Below are 25932 nucleotides of genomic sequence, written 5' to 3'. Positions count from 1 at the left end.
AGCTGCAATTATTTGCAGAATGGAGAGCGTGAACTTTTCAGCCTCATTTCAGCAGCATTTATAATGACTTGAGTAACTGGAAAGCTGATAGGTATGTGCTGGGGGTTGGTTTCAAGATTTCCTTGCGAGACAGAAGGTCAGGATTCCTGTGGTCTTCTGTCATATTTAATTCATATCCTCTGGCCTTCTTTGCCTCGTTTATTGAATTACAGAAATAAAATTCAGTGAACCAAAAACAAAAGAAGGGTCAGGGCAAATCCTGACTTCACTTACACCCCAGTAGCACCATCGCCTTGCGTGGGCTTGTAACAGTGTAAGTGAGGGCAGAATCTGGCCTTTAGACTTTTGGAAAACAGACAAAACGCTATAAACTTGGGAAGGGAGGACACAGCGAGTCAGTGTAAACCCTACTGCCACCTCCACAATTACTTTCAAGTCATTTATCACGAGGAATACAGAGTGACTTTCTGTGGCAGGGGTGAGTGGGTGGAATTTCTACCATTAGAGAAGTTTCCTCTGCTTTACAGTGGCTTCCTGTATGTGTTTATCAGATTCTTCCGTATCACTAGTGTGCATTCCCAATATACAGGTACGGTTGGGGGAGGGCTTTTCAAATCCATGATTGGTGCTTAAGCAACTCGGTAATCAGGGACTGTCCTCATGCATGTTTATTAAAAGTGCTGCATACTAACTTCCCAGTGGGCTTGCTTGTCATTACAGTGCTCCATAGTTGTCTTAACGGCACAGCTGCGCCCCTCAGATCCCCTGCATAGGAGAGACTCAGCAGCTGCAGGACCAATTACAGCCCCGATGTTGCTGGAGCAGCTGTGGAGCCAGCTCTGCAGCCAGCGGGGAGACGATTCTGTTCCCCTCAACTCCCATGGACCCCCACCCCACCATCACACAACCCACTTTCTCCTTGTACACTGGGGCCAAGATCGGAACTGAAATGTATTAATAATCATTCGTCTCCCCTACCCAATGCCCCATTACCTCAAAAAAGACAAAAACACTTCCATTTGTATTATAAAGAAGACACCGTCTGGGCCACCTCACCACATACACACGGTATCCTGCCGCCGCCGTATATGCCACCTCACCACATACACACGGTATCCTGCCGCCGCCATCTGGGCCACCTCACCACATACACACGGTAACCTGTCACCACCATCAGACAAAGTTCCTATCTGCTGAAATTTGCCATCTGCCGTATACATTAGCAGATGTGTAAAGATACGGACGTAGGCATGTCCTTGGTGGCTACATTTAATGTTTGGAACCACAGGTCATCTGCAGGGCTAGAACCAATAGACTTCAGCACCACAGCACAGACTTCTACCTCTTGAGCTATCAGAATAATTCTGTCACCTTCAGAAGTAATTGGCTGTTATCTTCCATGCTAGCCATGAGACAGGGATGTGACACACACCTTACATGTGAGTTACATATTCATCTGAAGACTCTGTTGGCAGTGGGCTAGATTCTGTTCTCACTTCCACCAATGTAAATCTGAACTCTGTTACACTAGTGCAAATCCACAGTAAGCGAAGGAAGCAATTAACTCCAGTGAGTTATTCCTGGCAAGGTCAGGACTCAGTTAAACACAATTAGGAATATGGGAAAATTGCACAGATCAGTTAGGTTTTTCAGACATCCCTTAGGGCTGGTCTACACACAGTTTTTGTACCACTTCAACTATATTGGTCTTGAACCCAATATTGTTAAAGTGGTCTAATCCCCTAGCGAGGACAGAGTTTTACTTACTGTACATTTGCAGAAACAAGCAATACCCCTACAGGCACCTTTAATACCAGCATTAGTCACTTTTTGGAGACATGTATGTGGAGATCTGGCAGCAGACTTTCATCCAAAATGTCCATCAAGGAAAATAAAATGATCTGAAACCCCATCCAAGATGTTTTAGCTGGCCAATATTTTGCTTTGGCATTTGAATTTTTAGAAGTGGCACACCTAATAAATATTTTCACAGCGATACTGTACGTTTTTATTTTAAAACTTAAAATCTGTTTAACTTCCAAAAATTTAGCAAACTGCTCACACGCATTTCAACTTATGGGATGGCTGTATTTCCACTTAAATACATTTAGCAAAGGTGACCAGATGCTTTGTGTTTTTAATGGCTTGTTCTACGTCCCAACAAAATTTCCCAGTTTTGGCTGCATTCGCAGATGACTCATTTTGAAACCCTGCCCAGCTGCCCTGACACAGACGAGCCATGGCACAGTTAAAAAAACAGACCATCTGTGCAAGAAAAGTGGGTAGAGGGAGTTCTTTGCCAGGAAAAGGCCCTGCCATTTCTTGGTCACTACACTCTCTAGCTATCCAACAAACTGAAACGTTCTAGTTCCAACCTATCTGCCTTTCCAGCTATTGTACATTAAACAGCTTCCTATCGTACATGAACCCTTTTCCCTTACCCTGCTATGGAAACTTCTGTTTAGATCCAATACTTTTGCAGAATGTCTGATTTTTATCTCACATTAATTCTTTGCAATTACATGTCACAATTGCTGCCCTCTGGGCTACAGCAACCAAGCTTCACATTAGGGAAAAAAAGCACGAAACAATTCATTTATGCCAACCCCGACTAATTAGTTCTGTCCAGTTCCATACCAGCAGCACTCTATTGTCTGTGCTGCCATGTGCCAGACACCCACATTCAGAAACACTCCATTCACACCCAGGGCTGCTGGAGTCCAAGGGCAAAATTCTGCTCTGACAGCTCCCCACTGCTCCAGCCAGAGCCGTGCGTGCATACCTGGGGCTGAATCTGGTCTCAAGCCTGTCACTGAGATGATCTGCTTTGTGACATGAGAAGGTTCTGGCCCCACTGCATCTACAGCACAACCTGCAGGCTGCTCCATGGTGGAGCATTAATATTTGCTCCACACCCGGAAGATGGAATGTGCCACAAAGCTAGTTCAGTGGGGGAAAGGGGTTCGAGGTGGGGAGAAAAGGTGGCTGAGATTCTGCCGCATCTTCCTTGCAGTCTATATTCTCTAGCATCTGAAAGAACTATTGTAACTTGATTCATCTGGCATGCGTATGAATGACAAATACACTTCAGAGGCAATAAATTAGCAATTTCAAGGCTTTACATCCCCTCATGGACTAATTGCCAGAGATTATAGTACATTATGAGAAAGCAATGATACTAATGCCTAAATATGCTTCAGTGACTACAGAGCTATCCTCAATAACAACGCTGCTTAAATGTCTATGCAAGAAGCCTCTTCATTATGAGATTAAATATTATTTTGAAGCAAGGTTATAGGAATTTACTAGGCTTCATCTGTGCAGTAATGCAGTCTGGGAGCAATATATATTGCAATATATATTTTTACTAATAGGAAGAGTAAAAAGCAACAGAGGGTCCTGTGGCACCTTGAAGACTAACAGAAGTATTGGGAGCATAAGCTTTCGTGGGTAAGAACCTCACTTCTTCAGATGCATACCAGCATCTGAGGAAGTGAGGTTCTTACCCACGAAAGCTTATGCTCCCAATACTTCTGTTAGTCTTCAAGGTGCCACAGGACCCTCTGTTGCTTTTTACAGATTCAGACTAACACGGCTACCCCTCTGATACAGGAAGAGTAAAGGATCCCAAAATATTTGTATGTTGTAAATCTGAATGGTATTCCTGGTAAGAAAGAGGATCTTTATTTTACAGTTGCTATTAGCAGGCTGTGGGCCTGATTTCTCCCTCTTTCTTACACTGGTTTCTCAGTGGTGGATAGACTCCTGATTTATTCCTGTGTTCATGAGGGGAGAATTAGGCTCCCTGGGCTATATTTTTCAAAATGCCTAAGCAAGTTAGGTGTCCAACAACCACTGACTCCCCACAGGAGTTAGGCACTTACCTTCCTTAGGCACTTTGGAAAATCCTACCCCACACGTCTAAAAATATATACTTCATTGAGACAACTGCTAAAAAGCAGACTGGGACTCCAACCCTCAGGCTCAACTCAGAACCTGCAGTAGGGGACAAAGGAGGCTTAAACCATCGCTGCACTCCCCCATTTCTGGAGACAGCAGCTGGGGATCATCAGAACAAAGGACCATGAGACCAAATTCCTCTTTTATTGTTTGCAGGCATCCCATGTTAAATACCCAGTTATTTCTGTCTCTCTCTCACCATATATCCTGGAGCACAGGTGCATTTTCCTGTCACACTACCACAATCTGCACCGTTCTGGCAAAGGCAGGTGAGCTGGCAGCCTTCGCCATAGGATCCAGGAGGACAGGTGTCGTTGCAATAGAGTCCAGCCGAGCCAGCTTTACAGGTACATTCTCCAGAGAGTGGATGGCAGCTAATGAAGAAAGACAGGCGTTACGGAGAGATACAGATGAATAAACAATGCTCTTTGTAAATAGCAATAACACCTTAAAGGAGAAAATTCCAAGTCAAATACCTGCCAGAGTTAGATTATAAATGACAAAAAAGCTAAAATTTGTTCAGGGCAGCTATAAAAGGCAGGAAATGAAGGTGACATGACGCCAACCTGTCACAGGCATTCAGAAACCTGCAAAGAGCAGAGGATTTCACACACCACGGCGTTTGCTCTTCTCCCCCATTCAAATCAATGTGAGATTTGGCATAGACGTCAATGGAGGCCTCACATAAACGGCAGTATTTAGGCACAATATGGTCAGTTTAGGATGGGCAGGGGCTCGGAACAATTTGAAGATAACAATAAACTAAAGGAGGAGGAGATCGCTGTGTAGTGATCAGAGAGGAAGGGAGCTCTGAACAGAATCCTTCCAAGCCTCCTGGCACAGAGGTGAGTGATGACAGGGCAGAACCTTTCAGAAAGGGCAGCTAAACTAGACACAGGGAAAGTAGATGGGGACATCTCTTCTCTCGCAGAAAAGACCATGCCCGGAATCCTCAGCTACATCAAATGGGGCCCAGCAAAGCCACGGTCCTGAAGCTGTGCACAGGGCTGGAATCAACGGGAGTCCTGTGACAAATTCTCCGCTGTGCAGAGAGGCAGGCCAGGGCCTCTGTGAGCGTGACACAACAGAACTCTCTAAGGTACCTGAATGCTGAATAGCGAGTGTTTCCACTAGCCATTAAGGGCCTGAATCCCATTTTCACGAAGGCCCCTTGGCACCCATCTGGCAGCAGAAAGGGGCCAAACTATAAATAAAAATCACGCTATAAGGGCCAGATTGTGCCTGGTCCTCATACAGGTCCCAAGGTGGGTAAGGGACAAGCATCCTTCTTCCCTTTGTCCCTGCATGCCTCCCCCCCCCACACACACATACCATGGAGCAGCCAGTGGGCACCCCCTTGTGCTTCCTCCCGCACTTCCTCCTCTCTGTGCAGAAACTGCTCCCTTCTAGCTCCCCCCATCACCTTGCCGCTCCTCTACACTGACCAGTGAAGCCAGCTGGATGCAGAAGATGTTACATGCTCCAGGGGATGAGCTTCTCCTGGGTGCTGGGGTACTCAGGGAAGCACTATTCTCCTTCTGGGCCTTTGCACCATAAGACTTGGTGCCTTAATGGCACCATCTGGCCCTCGGGTAGAGAGAAGAGGAATAACTTTGCGACAAGTGGGGATTTCCTCTCCTATTCTCGAACATAAAATCTATAGAGAGAGAACATCCTAGGAATCTTTTTCCTGGTTCCTACCAATCCAGACTCTATTTACTGTTTATAGTTACTTGTTGGCATGGCTTGATTGAATGGGTTTCTTCGTAGCTTTACCATTAATATCCTCTATGTTCATTTTAAAGGTAACCTCATAAAGTCTCGCTTGTGAGCCTATTTTATGCACTCATTGGTAGAAGAGATTAGTCACATATTGTTGTGACTAAGAATCACCACATTTTGCGACTGTCATATGTTTCATCATAAATAGTGTTTTACTGACTAATTAAAACAATTCATCAGCCTAATGAACCACCAGCCATGAAATTCTTCTGACAAAGCATCCCCTGAAATGATGGTTGCTCACGCAGCACCTCTTAACATTTAGATAAAAATAATAAAAGCTCATTTTTTCTCCCTGTGCATCTATTCATCATTATCTAATGGGAGCAGAAAGCCAAACATTAAAGGAATATTTCTGGAAAGGATTTTTTTTTTTTGTTTCTTTGGTTTTGTTTCTACTGCACGTATTATAGGGTTTCACCGGTGCGGCATCTGTTGTCTAAATTAAATCTTTCAAAAATAATATATGATCACAGCAGTTTGAATCAGTCTATGACAATTCAATTGAAAATACTCTACCCCGTAAGCATTTCTGCTTGAAGGCTGGCTCCTTTATCAAATAGGACAGCTTTTTTGCATGGGATGCAGGCTATTTATTAAAGGCAAAATTCATCCTAACACCCGCAACAAAACTAGAGTAAACTGGCATTGTGCAGGGAGCGGCAAAAGAGTTGGGGGAATGGAATCCACCCCCAGGTCCACTAGCAGGTATGTGGAAGCACTGTCACCCCTCCATGGATCCAATTCCACTTCCAGACTGGAAGAGGGCAACCATCTTGCACATGCCCGACAGAAGCTTATGGCCTCTAGATTCACATAATCAGCCTTTTCTTCCAAAGTCCAAGCATACTAGAGAAATGAGACTGTTTTTTTCCCGCAGGCCCGGCGCTCGTCTTTCTTAGGATTCTTCGAAAGGTATGTCCTGTATGTTCCATTAAAGAGTGCTGCTACCAGAGAACCAGGAAAATCCTCTAATAAAACGGAGCTTTATGGTATCTTTTTTCTATTCGGTGGAAGTAGAAACAGTAGGTGAACATCCCACAGAGATACAGTGCACTGAAACATAACATTAATCTTTGATAGCCAGGTTGTATTGATGGACAGCCTTTCTCGTGGACTTAGATTGGCTCTATGCCAGAAGTCAGAAAACCTGAGTTCTCTTCCTGATTCTGCCAAGACCTTGGTCAAGTCACTTACCCTCGCTCTGCATCTCAATTTTTCCACCTGTAAAATGGGATGATGATGCCCTTTGAGATTTGTAATTGATAGCACCATACAAGTATTGAGATATTATTGCTGAGACTCTGGTACTTGTGAACTATACCACTGCATTCTAATGTCAGTAGAGTTACATAATAATCTAAATGAAGCCCCTTGTCATGAAAACAGAGATAGATTTAGGAATCTCCTTTTCTGTTTCTTCTTCTTTGTGATCACCATTCTGTAAAAATCCAGTCCATGTGTAAACTTAACTATATATATAATTTAGTGAATTTAATTCACCACATACAGTAGGTCAAAGTGACACTGTATTAGACTTTAGACACTGGAAGGTAAAAGTTTTAAAGTAATGCACAGGAAATTCCATTAACAATCAGATAGATGTGCATAGTTCCTCTCTCCCCATTTTGAAAATGTCCCCTTCAAGCCCATCTGTCTACATTATGCTCAGGCAGCCTGATGGATAACATGTAAAAGAAATTTCTCCCTGCCAGCCAATAAGCTGAAATTAAGAAACACAAACAATATAGACAATCCAATGAGCTGGTAAGGGAACATGAGACCTGTGGACAAATCGGAGAAAGCAATCTCACTAACATCTGCTTTTCAATCTCTTGCAGCAAGGGGACATTCGTTTCCCCTCACGCTCTTGCAACATCTTGCAATGTGTGTTTCTATGTTAAACCAAGTCTTATCAAATACGATTACTTAAAATGTCCCCCCATGTTAGGCAGGAGAGATGTGGAAGAGACAGAATGAATGCAAAGGGCCAAACATGTCCCCGGCACCAGGCCCAAGTAGCCAGGCTGGGGGCAGGGGAGAAATGGAAAAGGGGAGTGATCTCCCCTCAGACCCGGCATGACAGTGGAGTTGCTCTGGTGCAGCCCGTAGGTTAGAACAGTCTCCTCTGCTCCTGCACTCCCATGTAAAAGCAGTACATTTCCCACACTCTGTTATTTTGCTATAATGAGCATCAGCCCGACTCCTATTAATTATTTGCTGCTATTTTACTATTGTTGGTGCCCCCCCACTCAATTTCCCTTTAAGAAATGCTTTTTAGGGTACGTCTACTCCGCAATCATGGGGTGCGACTGCAACTCGTATAGACAAACCCCAGCTAGCATTAATCTAGCCAGCAGAGCAGTGAAGGCACAGAAGCACTGGCTTCAGCATGGGTTAGTCATTACTCAGGGTTCCAGGTGGGCTCATACATGTGGGCTGAAGCACAAGGAGTCCTAGTCCCCTTCTTGCTCTGCCTTTGCTGGTGGGGACAAAATGTTTGCCGCTGGCCCATGCTAGCAGAAAACTGCTAATCCCCGTCGCTGGCTCAGCTGCACTGGCCAGCAAGTTGGGGAGATGAAGCCAAGATTTTGCCCATCTGCTGGGCATAAGGGAGTAAAGCCTTTTGTACTCTTGCACACCTGCTCTCAGTGTCCAGGTAGACTCTGGGCAGGAGTGGGGATTCTTACACCTTTACATTCTTTTGCCTCCTTGGGTATACAGTTCAAGTCACAATTGAACCCTTTGTACTTAGCGCTGGGATTGGCTGAAACCCTGTACGGGAGTTCCCAGAATGCCTTGGTGCAGGAATTATTGGGCCTTTGTTATGCAGGAAGCCAGACTAGATTATCATGATGGGCCCCTCAGGTTTTATAATCTCCGATTCTATAGAAAGCTGATCTTGTATTTCAAATCATGTTCTCCCCGCCTCCCCCCAAAAAGCTACAGTTTAAGCTAGTTGTCCAAGGACTGAACTGAACAGGACAAAACTATTGACAGAAAAAGAAGCCGGCCTCTCCCATCCATCCTATCCAGTGGCTAATAACATTATCCCAGATTGTTAAGGTCTCAAAACAAACTAGGCATCAGCTTTTAATAGCAGTTTTGGAAAGCAGATGGCTGTCAGAAACTGAGTCACTCTGGAAGCCAGCAGCCCCAGGAGAGATAAAATCTGGGTAAGGAATGCACTACATGGGACCAAGTAGAAAGTCTGTACAAAGAGTTGTTCAAAATATGGAATGTCTTTGGAGAAGGTCATTTCCTATCAGCTCAGACACTCCTTGGCTCAGAAATTGGCAGGATTCTGTGGAGTTCATTGAAAAGTGGAAGGCTGAAATACCAGGATGAATGAAAAAACATTTACAGCTCTACAGCTTGCTGGTATCGCTCTGTTCCACAACAGTGGTGATAAGATGCAGGGAAAAGACAGATTTTTATCAATGGAGAGACTAGACTCATTTATTAAGGAGAGCGAGATACCATCTTGAGCAGACGCTGCTGCAGGTGAAGCTGATGGGGCAGAGATGGAAGGAAAGGCATCGGAAACACTGGCTGGGCAGCAACCCAGAGCAGATCAGCTGTAGAAAGTAACTAACTATTACAGGGGATCAAAGCTAAGAGGGGCCTCGATCCACCAACATTTCGAGTCTCTCTAAAAACACGTGCCCTAACCCTCCTTGAGACACTGTTCATCCTAGCCCGTCCCCACGCAATGCAGGTTCTTCCAGCCAGCCCAACCAGCCACTTCAAAAGGATCTTCCTTCTACTCCCTCAGAGTGTGCTCACCTTTCTTACACTCCTGCCTGAGTCCTTCATCTTCCTCCATGGGCGCTGGGTGAACTCCCCATTCGGTGAGCATAGCCCCCTGGCCCCGCCCCTTCTGCCTGAGCCACCCCCACCCCGCGGCCGGAGGAGCCCCGGTGCGCACGCTGGCCGGCCCCAGCCAGCCCAACCCCTGGGCTGCCGGCCAGCTGGCTGGCCTGAGCACCATGTTGCCGGCCAGTCCGACCACTGGGGCCCCTGGATGCTGGCCTGAGCCGTTAGGGGAGAGGGAGAGCGAGGGCAGGGCCTTGGGGCGCAGACACGGCCTAATTGGGGAGGCTTAGCCTCCCCTGGCCTACGATACCCGCCGCCCATGTCTTCCTCCCAAGTGAGACAGCCCTGACCACTCCAGCCGGCAACTGAGCCAACAGCTATCAAGCGGGCCTGCACTTGTTCTGCCTCACTACTACACTCAGTCCTCCTCTGAATAAGGATCCGGCCTTAACCCGCCGTGTCTAACTCTCAGCTATACACTCCTAGCACTCTTATTCACTGCAGTGGCTTCCATGCTGTTCTATAAAATACTTGTGAGCTGTGTGAGCCTGGTCTTAGCAGGTGCAGAATCTCCTCAGAGGCAAACCACGCAGTGCAAGCAACAATTTCACTGGGGAGAACACACCTGTAATTGTGGCTCTGCTCAAAACGATGGGGTTTTTAAGTCACCCATAGTTGCTAAAGTAAAAGTGCCAAATCTTAGTGTCGCAAAGTCTTAACACTCACAATTGAGCTATTCCACATGAAAGATCACCTGATTGTTTTCCAGACTGATATCGTCTATGTCAAACACAGCAACAGATTTGCCTGAAGTATCTTTATATGTGTGCAAGAATTTAGTTGTGCCGCTTACATATATAATTAAGGAGTAAGGATTTGTGTTTTAGCAGGCTGCAAGATTGCAATGTAGGTCTGTCAGCAGCAGCAGTCAGGTCTCCACCAGTCTGGTTTAAAATTGAAGAATATCTATATCAAGGGCACATCTGCCTGAGCATCAATTATCCCTACCTCTTTATGAAACCTACAAAACCCTGGCCTGGCTGTGAATGTTTAACGGTAAGGGATGGGACATCAGGAATCAGAGCAGGAGGGAGAGTAAAAAAATCCCTTTCATTTATTAATCCAAGCCCCTACATTATCCCGTTCTATTGTTGCCTGGTAGAAAAGTGTCAACATACAATGGCGTTAGTCTGGCAGATGAAGAGCCCAATTCTGAGCACTTCCTGCTAGGTGTTCAGTAACTCACTGAAATCAACTGGGAGCAACAGGCACTCAGCATCTTGCAGGAATTTAGTGATCAGAACCTCGCAGGATTGGGTCTTAAATGAAGCAAAAAGGAATAAAAAATTAAGATCTGACCTTTTCAGTGAGGTTTATTCCATTTCAGGTACCCTTCCCTGATAATTATTTTCTTGAATATTTTACACATGCACATACTAAATGAAGAGCAAAAATAGGCACATATGAGAAGGGGAGATAAGTCTATTTTGACAATGTTGACTTCGTTAGAGTGCGGGAGAGTGACTGGGGGATATTGATTTACGTCTATTTATACATCTGCCTCAAGTGTTTTCAACAAGGTAATTTGCCATGAGACATAAGATGAAGCAAATTAGATTTCATTTTGCAACTGTGTTTGGAGTGCGTAGACTCAACAAGGAATTCCATGTCATAAGCCGAGTCTGAGAGATGGAAGTTAGTAAAAAAATTCTGTTTTTTGAACTTCTGACAGTTTTTTTTTAAATAAAAAATACAAAATATTTTTACTGAAAATTTAAAAATGAAGTGTTCAGCATCATGGTGTTATCCATCCAATCTTTGCAAAGTTTTTATCCTTCTGATGCTTTATGTGATGATAAAACATGTTGTGGTCGGCATCCTTTCGTCTGCGAGAGACGGTGAGAATTGCAGCCTATGATACAGATGGTTTGCAATGTCTCTAAAAGGGGTAGGCATAGCCATAAAGGGCCTCATATTACAGCCTTTACTTGTGCGACTAATCCTGACTTACACAAGTAAGGGTTACCGGACTGGGACATAGATCAGAATGTGCAGGACTTCAGTGGGACTAGTCGTCTTCCTAAAGTTAGACTCGCGCTTAAGTCTTGTGCTGAACTGGGACTTAAGATTCCAAGCCCATAGACACTCAAATCAAAGAAATAATTCACAGGCGTTGGATTTAGGGTGACCAGACGTCCCGATTTTATCGGGACTGTCCCGATATTTCCCTGTTTGTCCCACGTCCCGACCGACGTGCGGTCGGGACACTGGACAAACAAGGAAATGCCCCGGAGCCTGGAGCCCGGAAGTGCTCGCACCCCTGCCCCCCGACTCCGCCCCCTCCCCGAATCCCCGCCTCTTCCCCGGGCTCACCATTCCCCCTCCCTCCGCAAGCGCTGGAGGGAGGCCCAGGAGACTCAGGGGAAGCGCGGGGCCGGGGTGAGTGAGAGTCCGGCCTGGCCCCGAGCAGGCAGGACTCAGTTGGGTGGTTGGGAGAGGAGGGGGGCGGCCCGCGGGGCCAGGCGGCGGCTGTAGTTGTCCCCCAGGGCAGCGGGACACGGGAGCAGCCGCTGCTGCAGCTCCCACTGCCGCGGGGGAGGAAGCGGCCATGGCGCTCCGCGGCTGCGGCGCCTCCAAACCCCCCGAGCCGGGGCCTGCTGCGGGGACCTAGTAGCGCACGCTGGGCCCAGCCACTGGCCAGTCGCGTCTGGGCTGCTGCCCAGCTGGTGCTATCCCGCGGCGGCCCCGGGGCGGAGGCATCGGCCGCCCAGCCCCGTTCGTTCCCCTGCGGGACCCGAGCGGGCCAGGGGGGCTGGGGCCTGCTGCCCCCACTCCGGGGCCGCTGCGGGATAGTACCAGCTGGGCAGCAGCCCAGACGCGACTGGCCAGGGGCTGGGCCCAGCGTACGCGCTGCTGGGTCCCCGCAGCAGGCCCCGGCTCGGGGGGTTCGGGGGCGCCAGAGCCGCAGCCGCGGAGCGCCATGGCTGCTTCCTTCCCCCGCGGCAGTGGGAGCTGCAGCAGCGGCTGCTCCCGAGTCCTGCTGCCCGGGGGGGAGAACAGCCGCCGCCTGGCCCCGCGGGCCGCCCCCTTCCTCTCCCTACCGCCCGACTGAGTCCTGCCTGCTCGGGGCCAGGCCGGACTCTCACTCACCCTGGCCCCGCGCTTCCCCTGAGTCTCCCGGGCCTCCCTCCAGCGCTTGCGGAGGAAGGGTTTTGTTTTTTTTTTTGCCACCCCCCCCCACGTCACCCCCCCCCCCCCCCGATATTTGTCTTGGGTGATCTGGTCACCCTAGTTGTATTGGACCCTAAGGAAAACTGCTGGGAGAAAGGGATGGAGTCAAATACAGATTTTTTTTCCTCAATGCTTTCTTATTTGTATCTATTAGTCCTGCTCAGGGGCGGCGCTAGGCACCAGCAAAGCAAGCACGTGCTTGGGGCAGCCCATTTGCAGGGGCGGCAGGGATCCAGCATGGGAGCTGAGAACCAACAGGGGGCTCTGGGGAGCTGTAGTTCCTTGGTTAGCTCCCTGCCTATAGAGCCAGCCCTGGAGCAGGGAAAGAACTACATTTCCCAGCATTCCCTTGGCCACTACCAACAGTAAAAAGAGGGGGAGGGAGTGAGGAAGCTGAGACCTCATGTTACAGCCTGTTATGAATGGAGAGCTGCACTGGGAAGGGCAGGGATACCATATTTTAACATTCAAAAAATAGGACACTCCACGGGGAGGGAGGGTAGCCCCATCCTGCCACCATCCACTGCCTCTGACTGCCCCCCACAGAAACCCCAACCCATCCAACCCCCCTGCTCCCTGTCCCCTGATCACCCCCTCCTGGGACCCCTGCCCCAACTGCCCCCCAGGACCCTACCCCCTATCTAAGCCCCACTGGTCCTTGTCCCCTGATTGCCCCCTTCCGGGACCCCACCCCCTATCTAAGCTTCCCCTCTCCTTGTCCCCAACTGCGCCCTCCTGAGACCCTCCCCCAAGTTCCCCCCTAGGACCCCACCCCCTACCTGTCCCCTGACAAACCCCTGGGACTCCCATGCCTATCCAACTGCTGCCTGTCCCCTGAGTGCCACCCCAACCCCTGACCCATCTACCCCCCCCCCTTCTCCCTGCCCCTGACTGCCCCCCCGAACCTCCGCCCCATCCAACCCCCCCTTCTCCCTGTCCCTTGACTGCCCCCCCGGAACCTCCTACCCCTTCTCCAACCTCCCAGCCCCCTTACCGTGCCACTCAGACCAGCGTGTCTGGCTTCGCGCAGTGCCAGACACGCTGCTGCATACATGCTGCCATGCTCCCCTGCGGAGCCACAGCCCTCCCCTGCCCCAGCACCTGCCTTCCAGATTTGAACACCTCAAAATTCAGGAGTGCTCAAGCTCAGTTTGGGCAGCTGTTACTTCATTTCTCCCAAATCAAATATACTGATCCACTGTAACTTGCTGTAGAAAAAGTAGGATGAAATTGAGCAAGAAATGCTTCCCAGTGGTTATTAGGACTGGAATTGCTATTTTCAACAGCCATTGCCTTTTTGTTTGTTTGTTTGTTTGTTTAAAAGGAAGACAGTGATACTGCATTGGCAAATTCCCCATAGAAAGAAAGAGGGGAACAAAAGAATAATAAAGGCACCTCAACTTTTCCTCATTTATGGAGGATAGTCTTACAATATGCATCCAGATATCCTCCAATCACACAAGCTGAAAATTGTTCCACTTTACTGTAGTTCTGTAACCATATGGGAACCAATCCTGTCTGTGTTCTGTGCACATCTAAAATTCCTGCTGAATGACCTGCCCTGGGAGCGAGTTACCAGTGACCCAGGGCTGCGGCGGAAGGAGGGTGCAGGTGTCGGGGGATGGGGGGGAGAGCCCAGGGCTGGGGCGGCAGGAGGTGTGTGTGGGGGGCAATGGTGGGGGGGTAGGGGGAGCCTAGGGCTGGGACGGCAGGGGGGTGCGGCGAGGAGCCCAGGGCTGGGACGGGGGGGCAGCCAAAATTTTTTTTTGCTTGGAGCGGCGAAGAACCTAGAGCCGACCCTGGTCCTCCTACTAGTAGAAAGTATGATGTACATACCTGAGAGTGTTGTTAATATTACAAGGACATTTCTTGTGGCATTTTAGGCCATAAAGCCCTTCTGGACACATTCTTTCTTGGCAACGAATCCCTTTAAACCCAGGGTCGCACATACATGCTCCGTTTATGTGGTAACACTTTGCACCATTTTGACAGTCACATTTCTGAGTGCACTGAAAGCCATATGTCCCAATAGGACACTCCTCTTGACACCTGCAAAGAAATATGTGAGATCTGATGAAGGCCAATGCTAAAGAGAGGCTAGTCCATTTATGAGTTTTCTAAGGGAATATTTTGGCTGATATATTAAGCATAAAATCATACCTCATTTATTTAAGTAATGTACTGAACAAATGAAATCATTGAGGTGATGTGTTATCTTGAGCATGTAAATTGCTGCTAACCTAAAGTGTATTTAATCTTTGTCCAATTAAATTTCACAGTATTTACACTAGTGTTAACAAAGTGACTGCGCTATCACTTCCTCAATAATTACGTTCAGAAAGCATGAACAATTTGATACACAATTAGCTACTTTCTTGAAAGAAAGTCATCTATATTTGCTTTTTTTCTAATTTTCAAAGCACTACACACTTCCTTAAATGTGTACCATACACTTGGAATGCGAATCAGGGCTGAAAAATAAGCATGATCAATTAAGCAATCTTAAGAAAAATGTGCTACAACAAAGAATGGTTTTATTTTCCCTTTATGCTGCTTTTGCACCTGTTTTATACCAAAAGTGAATCTGGCCCCTTGTCTTGTTGCATATGTACTGTCTATTGACTGTAGTTTGAACTTAAAATCCTCTTTTCATTTATTATTACAAGGATGGTCACTAGCACAAAAGCTCAGACAGACAGTTTTCACCCTCAGTGTAGTTTCTTCTCCAGAATTAACAACATTTGTAATAACTGATACACACAAAACTGGAACCCCATGAACAGTATATACAGATAGTTTTTAACTGCACCTTTCCTGTAATATTTCAAATATTTCCCTACTGGATGATTTATGAAATGTTGGGGCAATACATTCTAAACAGTCTGTTTCACAGTGCTGTGCAAAGCAATCCAAGAGATCCCATTTCCTACTTGAAAGGTTTTTTGCTGTCCCAAGCTCAGAGAGCGCAATTGTCCAAGAACAAAGAAAGGGGGGGGCCGCAACAGCCCAGAATGCTGCCCCCTGGAATTGTGCCGCCCCAAGCACGTGCTTGCTTTGCAGGAGCCTAGAGCCGGTCCTGAATAAAAGTCCTAGAAAATGGAACTGTTTCTGTGCCTGGTGCAACTTGATGGGTTCCGAATTTTACAAGGTATTAGTACCTCAGTTTACATGATTCATCATGAAGCACAGCTATGCTTTATTCATTTAAAAACCCAATTCCCTTATCTCATGGATACCAGATATTGGAAATAGCCTATCAGCATTAATTTAATCCCATGCATTGACTGAAATGTATACTGTAAATGCAGTGGAGAGAGGTCAGTGTTAAATGTCTTTCTGCGGGTCATTTCACAGCTGGCATGTGAGACTGAATATGTAAAAGATTAAGGTACAACGCAAGCCTAGCAAATTGAAATGAACACGCTCAATATTTAAGAAGAGAAATCACGGCGGCAGCCTCAGATGAAGCTGTTTTACTAAAAATAAACAAATAAAGTAAAGTAAAAAAGCCCAGGTAGTGATTTAATTACAGCATATTTCAGCATGGTCGTTGTTGCACTGTTCAAGTTCAGACTTGGGATCCAACGTTAGAGGAACCTGTGGGAAAAATGGCCGTGAAAGAACTCTTAAGAGTCACCCTGAGCTAACTATTGGCTGCTTGCTTTGCTGTCCTCAGTGTAGTCCAACTGCGGAGTAATAGCCAACAAGGAAGAATGGGAATAGGACTGAAACACTTAAAACAAATGAAATGCAATGAATGTATTAAGATGTCTTATGTTCCCACTGCCCCATGCAGCTCTACTAGTGAGCAGGAGACGACTGTACTCAACAAGATGAATGCACAGTCGATGGTGCACTATATCATTCTATATTTATAGAAGATGAAGCATTACACAGAAGGGAAAAAAGCATCTGGAAATGAAATATTGACGACCTAATCCATTTACATAATTAGCCATTTTCTACTAACAATTTAACCAACTTATTTATTTGGAGATCAAGCAGCTACTGCTAATGAATTTTATACGAAGAATACTAATAACAATTCCTCTGGAACGTAAGGATAATCACAGCAGGAATTAACTTTCTACTGAAACATCCTTCCTTAGCAACATATCAATCTAATGTGTCCATAACACCATTAACAACCAGATACATTGCTCAATTAAATTACAAAATGAGCTGCTAAGCCCTAGTTGTGTTTCTTGTTTAATTTACATGGCTTTCTGCCTATCTGGGGAGACTCGCATTATAATATCTACTGAACTTTAATATGTTCTACAATTATTTGGGCTGGGATAATATGGCTGTCACCTGTAGAATTAATGGAAGCAATTTCACAAAATATTAAACATAAGACAGCCTGTTTAACAGAAGAAAATATTACAATCACCTACATTATTTTCCAATATTAGTGCTAGGAATGGTTCTTATGGAAGAATAATGGCTCTGTTTTCTTTACAAGGATCACCTTTTGTACAATAGACAAAAGCTGTCTGAAATACACTTAAAAACTGTGGAGATCAGTTTTCATAGCTATGAAATATTTATACAAACAAAACAAGAGAATAGGTTTGCTTATTCTATCATAACAAATGTAGTATTTATCCTATTAAGATTCAATCTATCGGCTCGATGGCGAGATGGAAAACCCAGCTAAAATGGTAGGTTCACTTTTTTGTTGTTGTCAGCCATAGAATTTTCATACTTTTATGTCCAGCATCCAGTTGTGCTTTTGCTATTCTTCCATTCAAATAATTTACAATACAGACATTTACATGGGCGCTTAAGTCATTTTAGTTCAGCACAAAGCTATCTGGAACTATCAATAGTGCTTGTCAATTTGCTCTAGGTAAGTAGTGTGGTCCCACTTCCCAGAAAGCAGGGAGTGAACAAAAAGTGACAATTACACTTCTACAGGCTTTTGTGTCTTAGTTAAGTCCACAAATATTTATCTAACTATATGTCATTATCTGTCTTACAGGACTCCAAACTGTACATGGCTATTTACAGACAATTAAAAAGGAACATCGGCAGATAATCAAGATCTAGTAAAAATGATTTTACAATATCTAGTATTAATAGAAATATTCTCCCGATTTAAAAAAAAAGTCAAAGAAAATATTGTCTTGTTTGGAAACTATATTCCCCTGCTGCGGCTGCAATGTATGTTGTAGCATTATGATAGTATGAGACCCGGAAAGCAAAATGGACTATAGCCCTAAAATGAATCTGATTAGTTTGTCCCATTGTCCCAGCTGAGTGAAATCACAGCATTAATAGGTAACGGTAATTTAGGTTTGTTAAATATTAAGCCTGCTCCTGCTGCCATTAAAGTCAATGGGGGATTTACCATTAACTACACCGCTACCTCCATATAACGCGACCAAATATCACACGAATTTGGATATAACGCGGTAAAGTAGTGCTCGGGGGGGGGGGGGGGGGCTGCGCACTCTGGTGGATCAAAACAAGTTCGATATAACACGGTTTCACCTATAACACGGTAAGATTTTTTGGCTCCCGAGGACAGCGTTATATCGAGGTAGAGGTGTAGTTGTATTTGACAACAGGTAAAAGAAGTGTGCCCACCTTAAGAACAAATTTTTACAGATGAAATCCTGTCCCCACTGAAGTCAATCGCAAAACTCTTCAATGACTTCAGTGGAGCCAGGATTCTACCCACCGATAAGGTAATTCTTTGGGCTTCCCATAAACTTTCCGGGGTTCATCTAAACTGAAGAGTCTTTTAAATAGGGGGTGGGAATCTCCAGGCTGCTCCCAGCCTCTCTTGCTGCTAGAGAAGTTGAGTGTGAAAGTCTATGCATATTGGCTTTGAAAACAGATGAATCTCCTTTCCTCTTATTCTTCTCCTATTCCCTGCTTCCCTTTGGGATACCCTCACTTCCTCTTGACCCCCCTTCTCCTGTCCTTCGTGTCTATTTTGCTCCTCACAGCTCCCAGTCCAGCAAATCATATAAGCATCTGAGCAATTCCATCAGGCCCTACTTACTTAGAAGCTTTGATTGGATCGGGGCCCATATTCACACCTCTCTATCTCCCTGGCTTGCCCATTTTCCATTGTTACACCTTCCAGTCGGCCCCTATTATTTCCTCTCTCTCCCCTCTGAGATCCCACCTCCTTCCAGGGGCCACATCCTCCTTATTCTCTCCCCCCACACACACCCCTCTAAAGCACAACCTGAGTGTGCTCCTCTGTCCCTCCCCCCATCGCTAGGTTCCCCCCTTTCCGTTCCCTGGCTCTGGGGGTTGCTGCCAAGAGCATGGGCAAACTCGATCCCTTCTTCCTTTACCCACTGCTTGCGGTCTCCTCTTCCAAATCCCCAAGGGACTGTTGCTGGTCCTGTTGCTGCATGCACTCTGCCTGTGTTGGGGGGCAGTTCCCTTTATTTCTCGCAGAGCCAGTTCCTTTGCGGCGCCATCCCCCGTTGTGGCTGGCAATGGAGTGAAGGAGCTGGCCTATCTGTAGGCTGCTGGCTGGGAGCTCATGACAACTCTAGCACTGTTGAGTTTCCCAACTAACAAACCAGGGACCCAGAACCATTGGCTGGAGAGGCCTCAAACCAGTCCTTCGTAGCTGAGGCTAAGGGTATGTCTACCCTTACCTCTGGAGCAATCAATCCAGCGGGAGTCGATTTATCGTGTCTAGTGAAGACGCGATAAATCAACCGCCAAGCACTCTCCCGTCGACTCCGGAGTGAGAAGCGCAGGCGGACTCAACGGGGGAGCGTCAGCAGTCGACCTACCTCAGTGAAGATACCGCGGTAAGTAGATCTAAGTCCGTCGACTTCAGCTACATTATTCACATAGCTGAAGTTGCGTAACTTAGATCAATTCCCTTCCCCCCCCCAGTGTAGACCAGGCTTAAGTATACAAAGAGCCTCTGATTTCAGGCACAATCACCATGATAGACATTCAGCCCTGGCGATCACTTTTCATTGGAAAGCTATCTCCATAATTAAAAGAAAGTTAAAGCTAAGATTAGCCATGACATTTAAAGGCTCCCCCAAACTAAAGGGGCACTGGCTTTGTGCCATGGAGGTCCCAATCACCAGCTTTATAAAGAGCGCTGCTGTAATAACTGGGGATTTTCCTTAAAGCAACGTTCCCTAGAATGACTTCTACTTCCTTTACCTAGCTGCAGCTATTTGACACATTTCCCAAAGCAAACACTGGCATCAGTTACATGAAGACACCTGATTTCAACAGAAGTTACATGGCTGCAACACAGCAGAATGGCCTTCTAAATGTAAGTGTAGCATTTACAGCTAGTTTGCTTGTGTCCTTTGAATAGCTGACAGTTACACAAATAAAGACGAAAGAAATAAGACACTCCAACAAACTCTAAACGTCCTTATGCACTAGGGCGGTGGCTCTCAACCTTTTCAGACAACTGTCCCTCTTTCAGGCGTCTGATTTGTCTTGCATACCCTCACTTAAAAACTGCTTGCTTACAAAATCAGACACAAAAAAACAAAAGTGTCTCAGCTCACTATTACTGAAAAATTGCTGACGTTCTCATTTTTACCATATAATTATAAATAAATCAACTGGAATATAAATATAATCATTATTTCAGTATAAACAAGTCATTGTCTGCATGGAATTTTAGTTTGCACCGACTTCGCTAGTGCTTTTTAGGTAGCCTGTTGTAAAACCAGGCAAATACTAGATTAGTTGATGTACCTGCGTCCCCCACGTACCCCTGGTTGAGAACCACTGCATTAGGGATAAAATTCAGTGGGCTATCACTTAAGATGGACTTAAGTGATGTCTAGGCCCTCTGACTATACTTCAATGAAGTCGCTTAATCCAAGACAGCTTTGTAAAACAATATCATCTTTTCTGATCAAATTAAGGCAGCTCCTCTGGTTTATAAATGTTGAGGATTTATTACTTTTTGCTGGTGTCAGAGACTGCAGCAACCCAGATGGGAAGGGAGGGACATATTAAACTGCTGCATTGCTTACTCTTGAGGATATTAATTTGTATAAATATGGTTCATTTACATATCTTGTAAACATGTAATGCTTTCTATTAAATTTGTCGCTGTAAATATCTAAATTTAATTGAATCCATTAAATTTTTAAAAGAGTTACAGTAAAAAAAAAAAAAGAAAACTAACAGTAAACGGCGAGCACTGCCACTGAAAAGTAATAACAAAGGCATATTTATAAAGCCTGAACCGCTCTAGGAAGAGGCACCTAACTGCAGCAATAGGAATGTAACACACAGTTTTCCAGAGAGCAAGATTGTCTAAGATTAATATTGAAGAGCAATGTGTTTTATTACCTGTCTCCCATATATCCAGCGGTACACAGGCATTTTCCTGTCACATGATCACACTGTCCTCCGTTATGGCATGGACAATCCTGGCTGCAGTTCATTCCAAAGGTTCCGGAAGGGCATGGCTGGGCACATACAAAACCCTAGGGAGGTGCAGAAAGGGCAGCGTTTCAGTGAAAAGTTGCAACGTTCTGAGCTTTTATTTGTGGCTAGTACAGGGGTAGGCAACCTATGACACAGGTGCCGAAGGCGGCACGCGAGCTGATTTTCAGTGGCACTCACACTGCCCGGGTCCTGGCCACCGGTCCGGAGGGCTCTGCATTTTAATTTAATTTTAAAGGAAGCTTCTTAAACATTTTAAAAACCTTATTTACTTTACATACAACAATAGTTTAGTTATATATTATAGACTTATAGAAAGAGACCTTCTAAAAACATTAAAATGTATCATTGGCATGCAAAACCATAAATTAGAGTGAATAAATGAAGACTCGGCACACCGCTTCTGAAAGGTTGCCGACTCATGGGCTAGTATATTTATTTGTCCGTCTTGCAACACCTTGATCTAAATGAGCTTGCAATGTTTCTTGTGGACATGGTTTAAGGTAAGATCAAAACAAGCCTAAAAATTCTGCCACCCAAATTAACTCCTGCCTTCCAGCCCTCCATTTACAACGTGTCTCCCTAGTGATGACAAGTCATTGGTTTCTCTCTGGGGGCTTCCTCAAGCAAAGGCAGCAGGTGTAGCAGGAGGCAAGAATGCTACGGACTCTGCGCCCCTCAGAAGCAGAGGTGGGAGGGCTTGAGGAGTGCCAGGGGCAGCTGGCTTCAGCCGGTCTTGCCTTTCAACCCCTGGCCTCTCCAACACTCCTGCCCCAATCCTACTCCCTTCCACTGGCCCCTCACCTCCCCTGCAGCAAGGCACTGAGGGTATGCATACACTACCCGCCGGATCGGCGGGTAGCGATTGATCTATCGGGGATCGATTTATTGTGCGTAGTGTAGACGCGATAAATCGATCCCCGATTGTTCTCCCGTCAACTGCTGAACTCCAGCTCAGTGAGAGGCGGAAGCAACGTCGACGGGGGAGCTGCAGCCGTCGATCCCGCGCTGCAAGGACGCAAAGTAAGTAATTCTAAGTCGATCTAAGATACGTCGACTTCAGCTACGCTATTCTCGTAGCTGAAGTTGCCTATCTTAGATTGACCCCCCCCCCCCAGTGTAGACCAGGCCTGAGAGACAGAGACGCCTCCTCCTCTAACCCAGGGGCACTATGCTGGCTGCAAACCAGCAGGGGGAGTAGACAGCTGCCAGACAGGCGGCAGACCATCTGGGTCCCAAGGCCCATCACAGGCTGCAAGTGCCTAGTGGCCAGGAGAAGTAACTGCAATGAAACCTCTGCTCCGTCCCTGCAGCCATGTGGGGCGAGGACATGGGGGCCTGCTGACATGACTGACGCCAACACGTGATGCAAGGCACCTGGCAGCTCTCTGCACGGACAAACCAAGATCCGTAGAGATATAACTGGATTCCTCACTGATGTTCATCTGCATGGCTACAGATCCATGCCCCAACTTCCTTCTCTGCAGCCTCCAACCTCGACCTCTGCAGGGGACGATCCCTCTGAATTAACCTGCATAAGCCATGGCTACTTAAGGCACTGTCCATAAATGATGTACCACATTTTTTGGTGATTTTCAAGATCCACCCACCTCCTGTAACACTGAGACAAATACACACATTTAAGGACCCACTCACCCCCTAATGCATTCCGTAATTTGTGAACAGCCCTCAACTTGCCACTTCAGTATCTCTCTGCACACCTATTCCCAGCCTTTAGACCGGCTGAGCATTATCCAGCACAGACCGACGAGCATCATGTACAAACCCCATCGGCCTATAAACTAAAACATGTTCATTTAAAATATGCTCCTGCAGCCCCTTTTCACCGGGAAGTGTTAAACCTAATAACAGTCAGTTCAGAATGCTCTTCCCACTGAAATCGAAGGGGAGAGAAAATATTCCCATCACAACTCAACAAACAACAGGCTGTTCACACACGGTGAAACTCACCCTGGGGCATCAGGCCACCAGCAAGCCCATACACCACCCATGGCCCATTTGGGCCCTCCACATCCCAGTCCCAATCCCATCCCCTTGGCTCCATGTTTCCCATCCCTCTGCTCCTCCCACCCCCTTGTTCTCCTCCCTCCTTCTCTATGCTGTCTGGGCAGTAGCAGCAGAAGAGCTGAAGGCCGGGAAGACAGCCTCCCTCCTCTCGGTTCCAGGGCCGGTACCATAACAACCCCCGACAGCCAGGAGGAGCAACTGCTGTGAAAGTCCTGATCCACCCCTGTAGCCCTAGGATAGCACATACTCAGCGTAGATCGCGTCTTGGGACAATTGAGCTGCCAAACTCTAACAAGTCACTACAGAGCATGTGCCAACTGAGATTTCCAGAGGCTCACAACTTCACCAAATTCGAGCAGGTTTTTCCAGGGATGATTAAAGGCACATCTGTAACTCCAGGGCGATGCCCCTGCCAAATTTCAACCCCCTGCTCCAAAGCATGGAGGCACTAGAGCTCCACAACGAAAAGGTTATAAGACTTTAACATGGGCAAAAGAATAGGTTTTCCCTTAACCTCAGCCGGAGGCAGACACCTAGCATGCAAAATTTCAGCCCAAACCATTCTAGTTGGACCCGGTATAAGCAACTGAGGGAGGGTCTTACAATGGAACGTGCTGGGAAACCTGAAGCATGGGAGGTACTGCCTGCACCACCTACCACACACAACATCTGACAGAAAAGCAGTGAGGATTTTCCTTGAAGTGTTTTTTTTTTTTTTTTGTCTCTGTGAAGTCTCATTTCCCCAACCAAGTGCCAGGGGCTCCTCGTTTTGAACAAAGCACCTATTGAATAAATCTTACACAAGAATGAAAAACGGAGCATCACAAATGAGGATATTCACTGTTACAGCTCCTCCTCCAGGGCCCAATGTCAACAGTTTAGGAAGTTATGTAATAGCAACACACCTGCAATGGAAAGCCTGCCCCTCTCTCTAACCATAAACCAGATCCCTCAAGCCTTTCTCAACCTTGTGATAGGTGGTTCCCTGGCTAGAAAACAGACATTTTGGCCTCAATTCAAGACCAGTCAGATTCTGCTGTAACAAACATGTCTCTCCAGGCTTGAGTAATAAGCAATACTATATTTTTGGAAATGCAGGTATCCATTTATCTGGATAAATGCATTTTCACTTCATGTCTCAAAAAAAAAAAAAAAACAGGATTTCTATCAAACAAACAATGACAAAGTAATACTCTGAGATCTATCCCCTGTAGCCAAAGGAATTAATGTGTGCTAAGAGAATATAAAACGCCCCTCTGTGGAAGATCAACTGTCAGACCAAAGTTTCTAGTAATTTACGCATCTTATCAGCAAAGTTTATTTTTGAAGACCCCAAACTCTCGGGCTTCTGCTTTTAATACAGTTTCCCAGCATTATTAGGAAGATTATTATTCCCAGCATTATTAGGAAGATTATTAGAAAAGGTCTTCCCACCCCGTCGTTTATTTCATTTTACAAAAACCACAACAAAAAACCTGCACATGGCTGAGATGGAGGCTAAAGCACCCACCAACCAACACCCACATCCACTGGAGTGAAAAATGCCCAACACATTTTAGCATTAGAAGCCACTCTTCTAGTGTAATACTTCATACAATAGGCTGCATGCTGTCCTGGTGAAAAAAACATGGGGAAATAAATACTCAACATAAAACATGGAGTAATGTAACTCGCTGCATTTCTGTCGGATTCCCCCTTCACAGGAGAGGGTTTTACAAAGCAGCTTGAGGGGTAGAAGAAACAGCCTCCCTCAGAGGCTGATCCAAGGGGAAACTAGAGACTACCTCCCTAGACCACTTTTACCCATTCAATTTGGTGCCTAGTCCCCCAACTCCTAAGGAAGCAAACCTGTCATTAATAACTCCCATGTCTGCAGCCCAGGAGGAACAGAAAGTACAGTGGGGCAGGTCCCAGGAACTATAAAAGCTGAGTAAATTTACTCAGTACTGGAGTATAAATCCAGGGAGAATTCCCTCGGTCACACATTCAGTGTGTCTCCAGAGCGCGCGCACACACACACACTCTCTCTCTCTCTCTCCCCTCTCCCCCCCCCCCCCCCTGCAAGTAAACTTCCGGTTGTCAAAGAAAGACTATCAATACTATAAAATAAAATGAACACAATCTAGCAGCCCCATCTCTTCTGCTCATTTATTGCCCACCTGTGTCTGGCTGCACAAACCACGGCACGTGCAAGAGTTAAAACTCCAGCAAGAGAAAGGAATTAGTTGCTCTTTCTCTAGGCATCGGATTTTCAGCCTTTCATGAAAACCCTGGAGAGTCCCTTTAAATTTAAAATCCCAACATTTACAAGCTGAATTCTTCTGCTTATAATTTCAGTTTCTTCCCTCAGAATATTTGATCTCTCACTTCAATTTTTAGTTATGCTCAGTTCAAACACATCAATTGCTAACTCCAGGTTTTGCTCTGGAGACTAAGCAGCCAACAACAGAGTTTTCAGGAAAGTTCCTCTGGGACATTGAGTATTGCAGAGAAAATTCTAAGCTTCAAGTTGCACAGCACAAACGGGACAGAACGAATAACTGCACCTGCTCCGCAGTATCAGCCCACCTTGCACCTTAAAAGACTTCTAAAACTTTCTAATCTTTCTCCACATACTTGTTTTTCTTTAGTGACATTTCCACCCTGCGAGAAAAGATCTCCTGCCCAGACAGCAGATAAGGGGGAGTCCAGTAAGACAATTTAGAT

At 46.1% G+C, this 25932-nt stretch overlaps 1 protein-coding gene across 4 annotated transcripts in view; it reads right to left on the bottom strand.

Moving 5' to 3' along the window:
- MEGF11 (multiple EGF like domains 11) overlaps nucleotides 1–25932 on the bottom strand; it is a 358447-nt gene that overhangs the window by 93578 nt on the left and 238937 nt on the right. For all 4 annotated transcript variants that reach the window (XM_042856570.2, XM_042856571.2, XM_065559191.1 and 1 more), the window contains exons 9-11: nucleotides 21103–21239; nucleotides 14626–14838; nucleotides 4160–4334 (exon numbers count right to left, since the gene is read on the bottom strand). In XM_042856570.2, coding sequence (XP_042712504.2) covers nucleotides 4160–4334; nucleotides 14626–14838; nucleotides 21103–21239 — 525 coding nt within the window. The remainder of the gene's footprint in view (nucleotides 1–4159; nucleotides 4335–14625; nucleotides 14839–21102; nucleotides 21240–25932) is intronic.

The sequence above is a fragment of the Chrysemys picta genome, chromosome 10 (genome assembly GCF_011386835.1).
Source record: "Chrysemys picta bellii isolate R12L10 chromosome 10, ASM1138683v2, whole genome shotgun sequence".
Taxonomy (NCBI): domain Eukaryota; kingdom Metazoa; phylum Chordata; order Testudines; family Emydidae; genus Chrysemys; species Chrysemys picta.
Note: the sequence above shows the minus strand (reverse complement) of the source record. Positions and strands in the feature narration are given on the sequence as shown.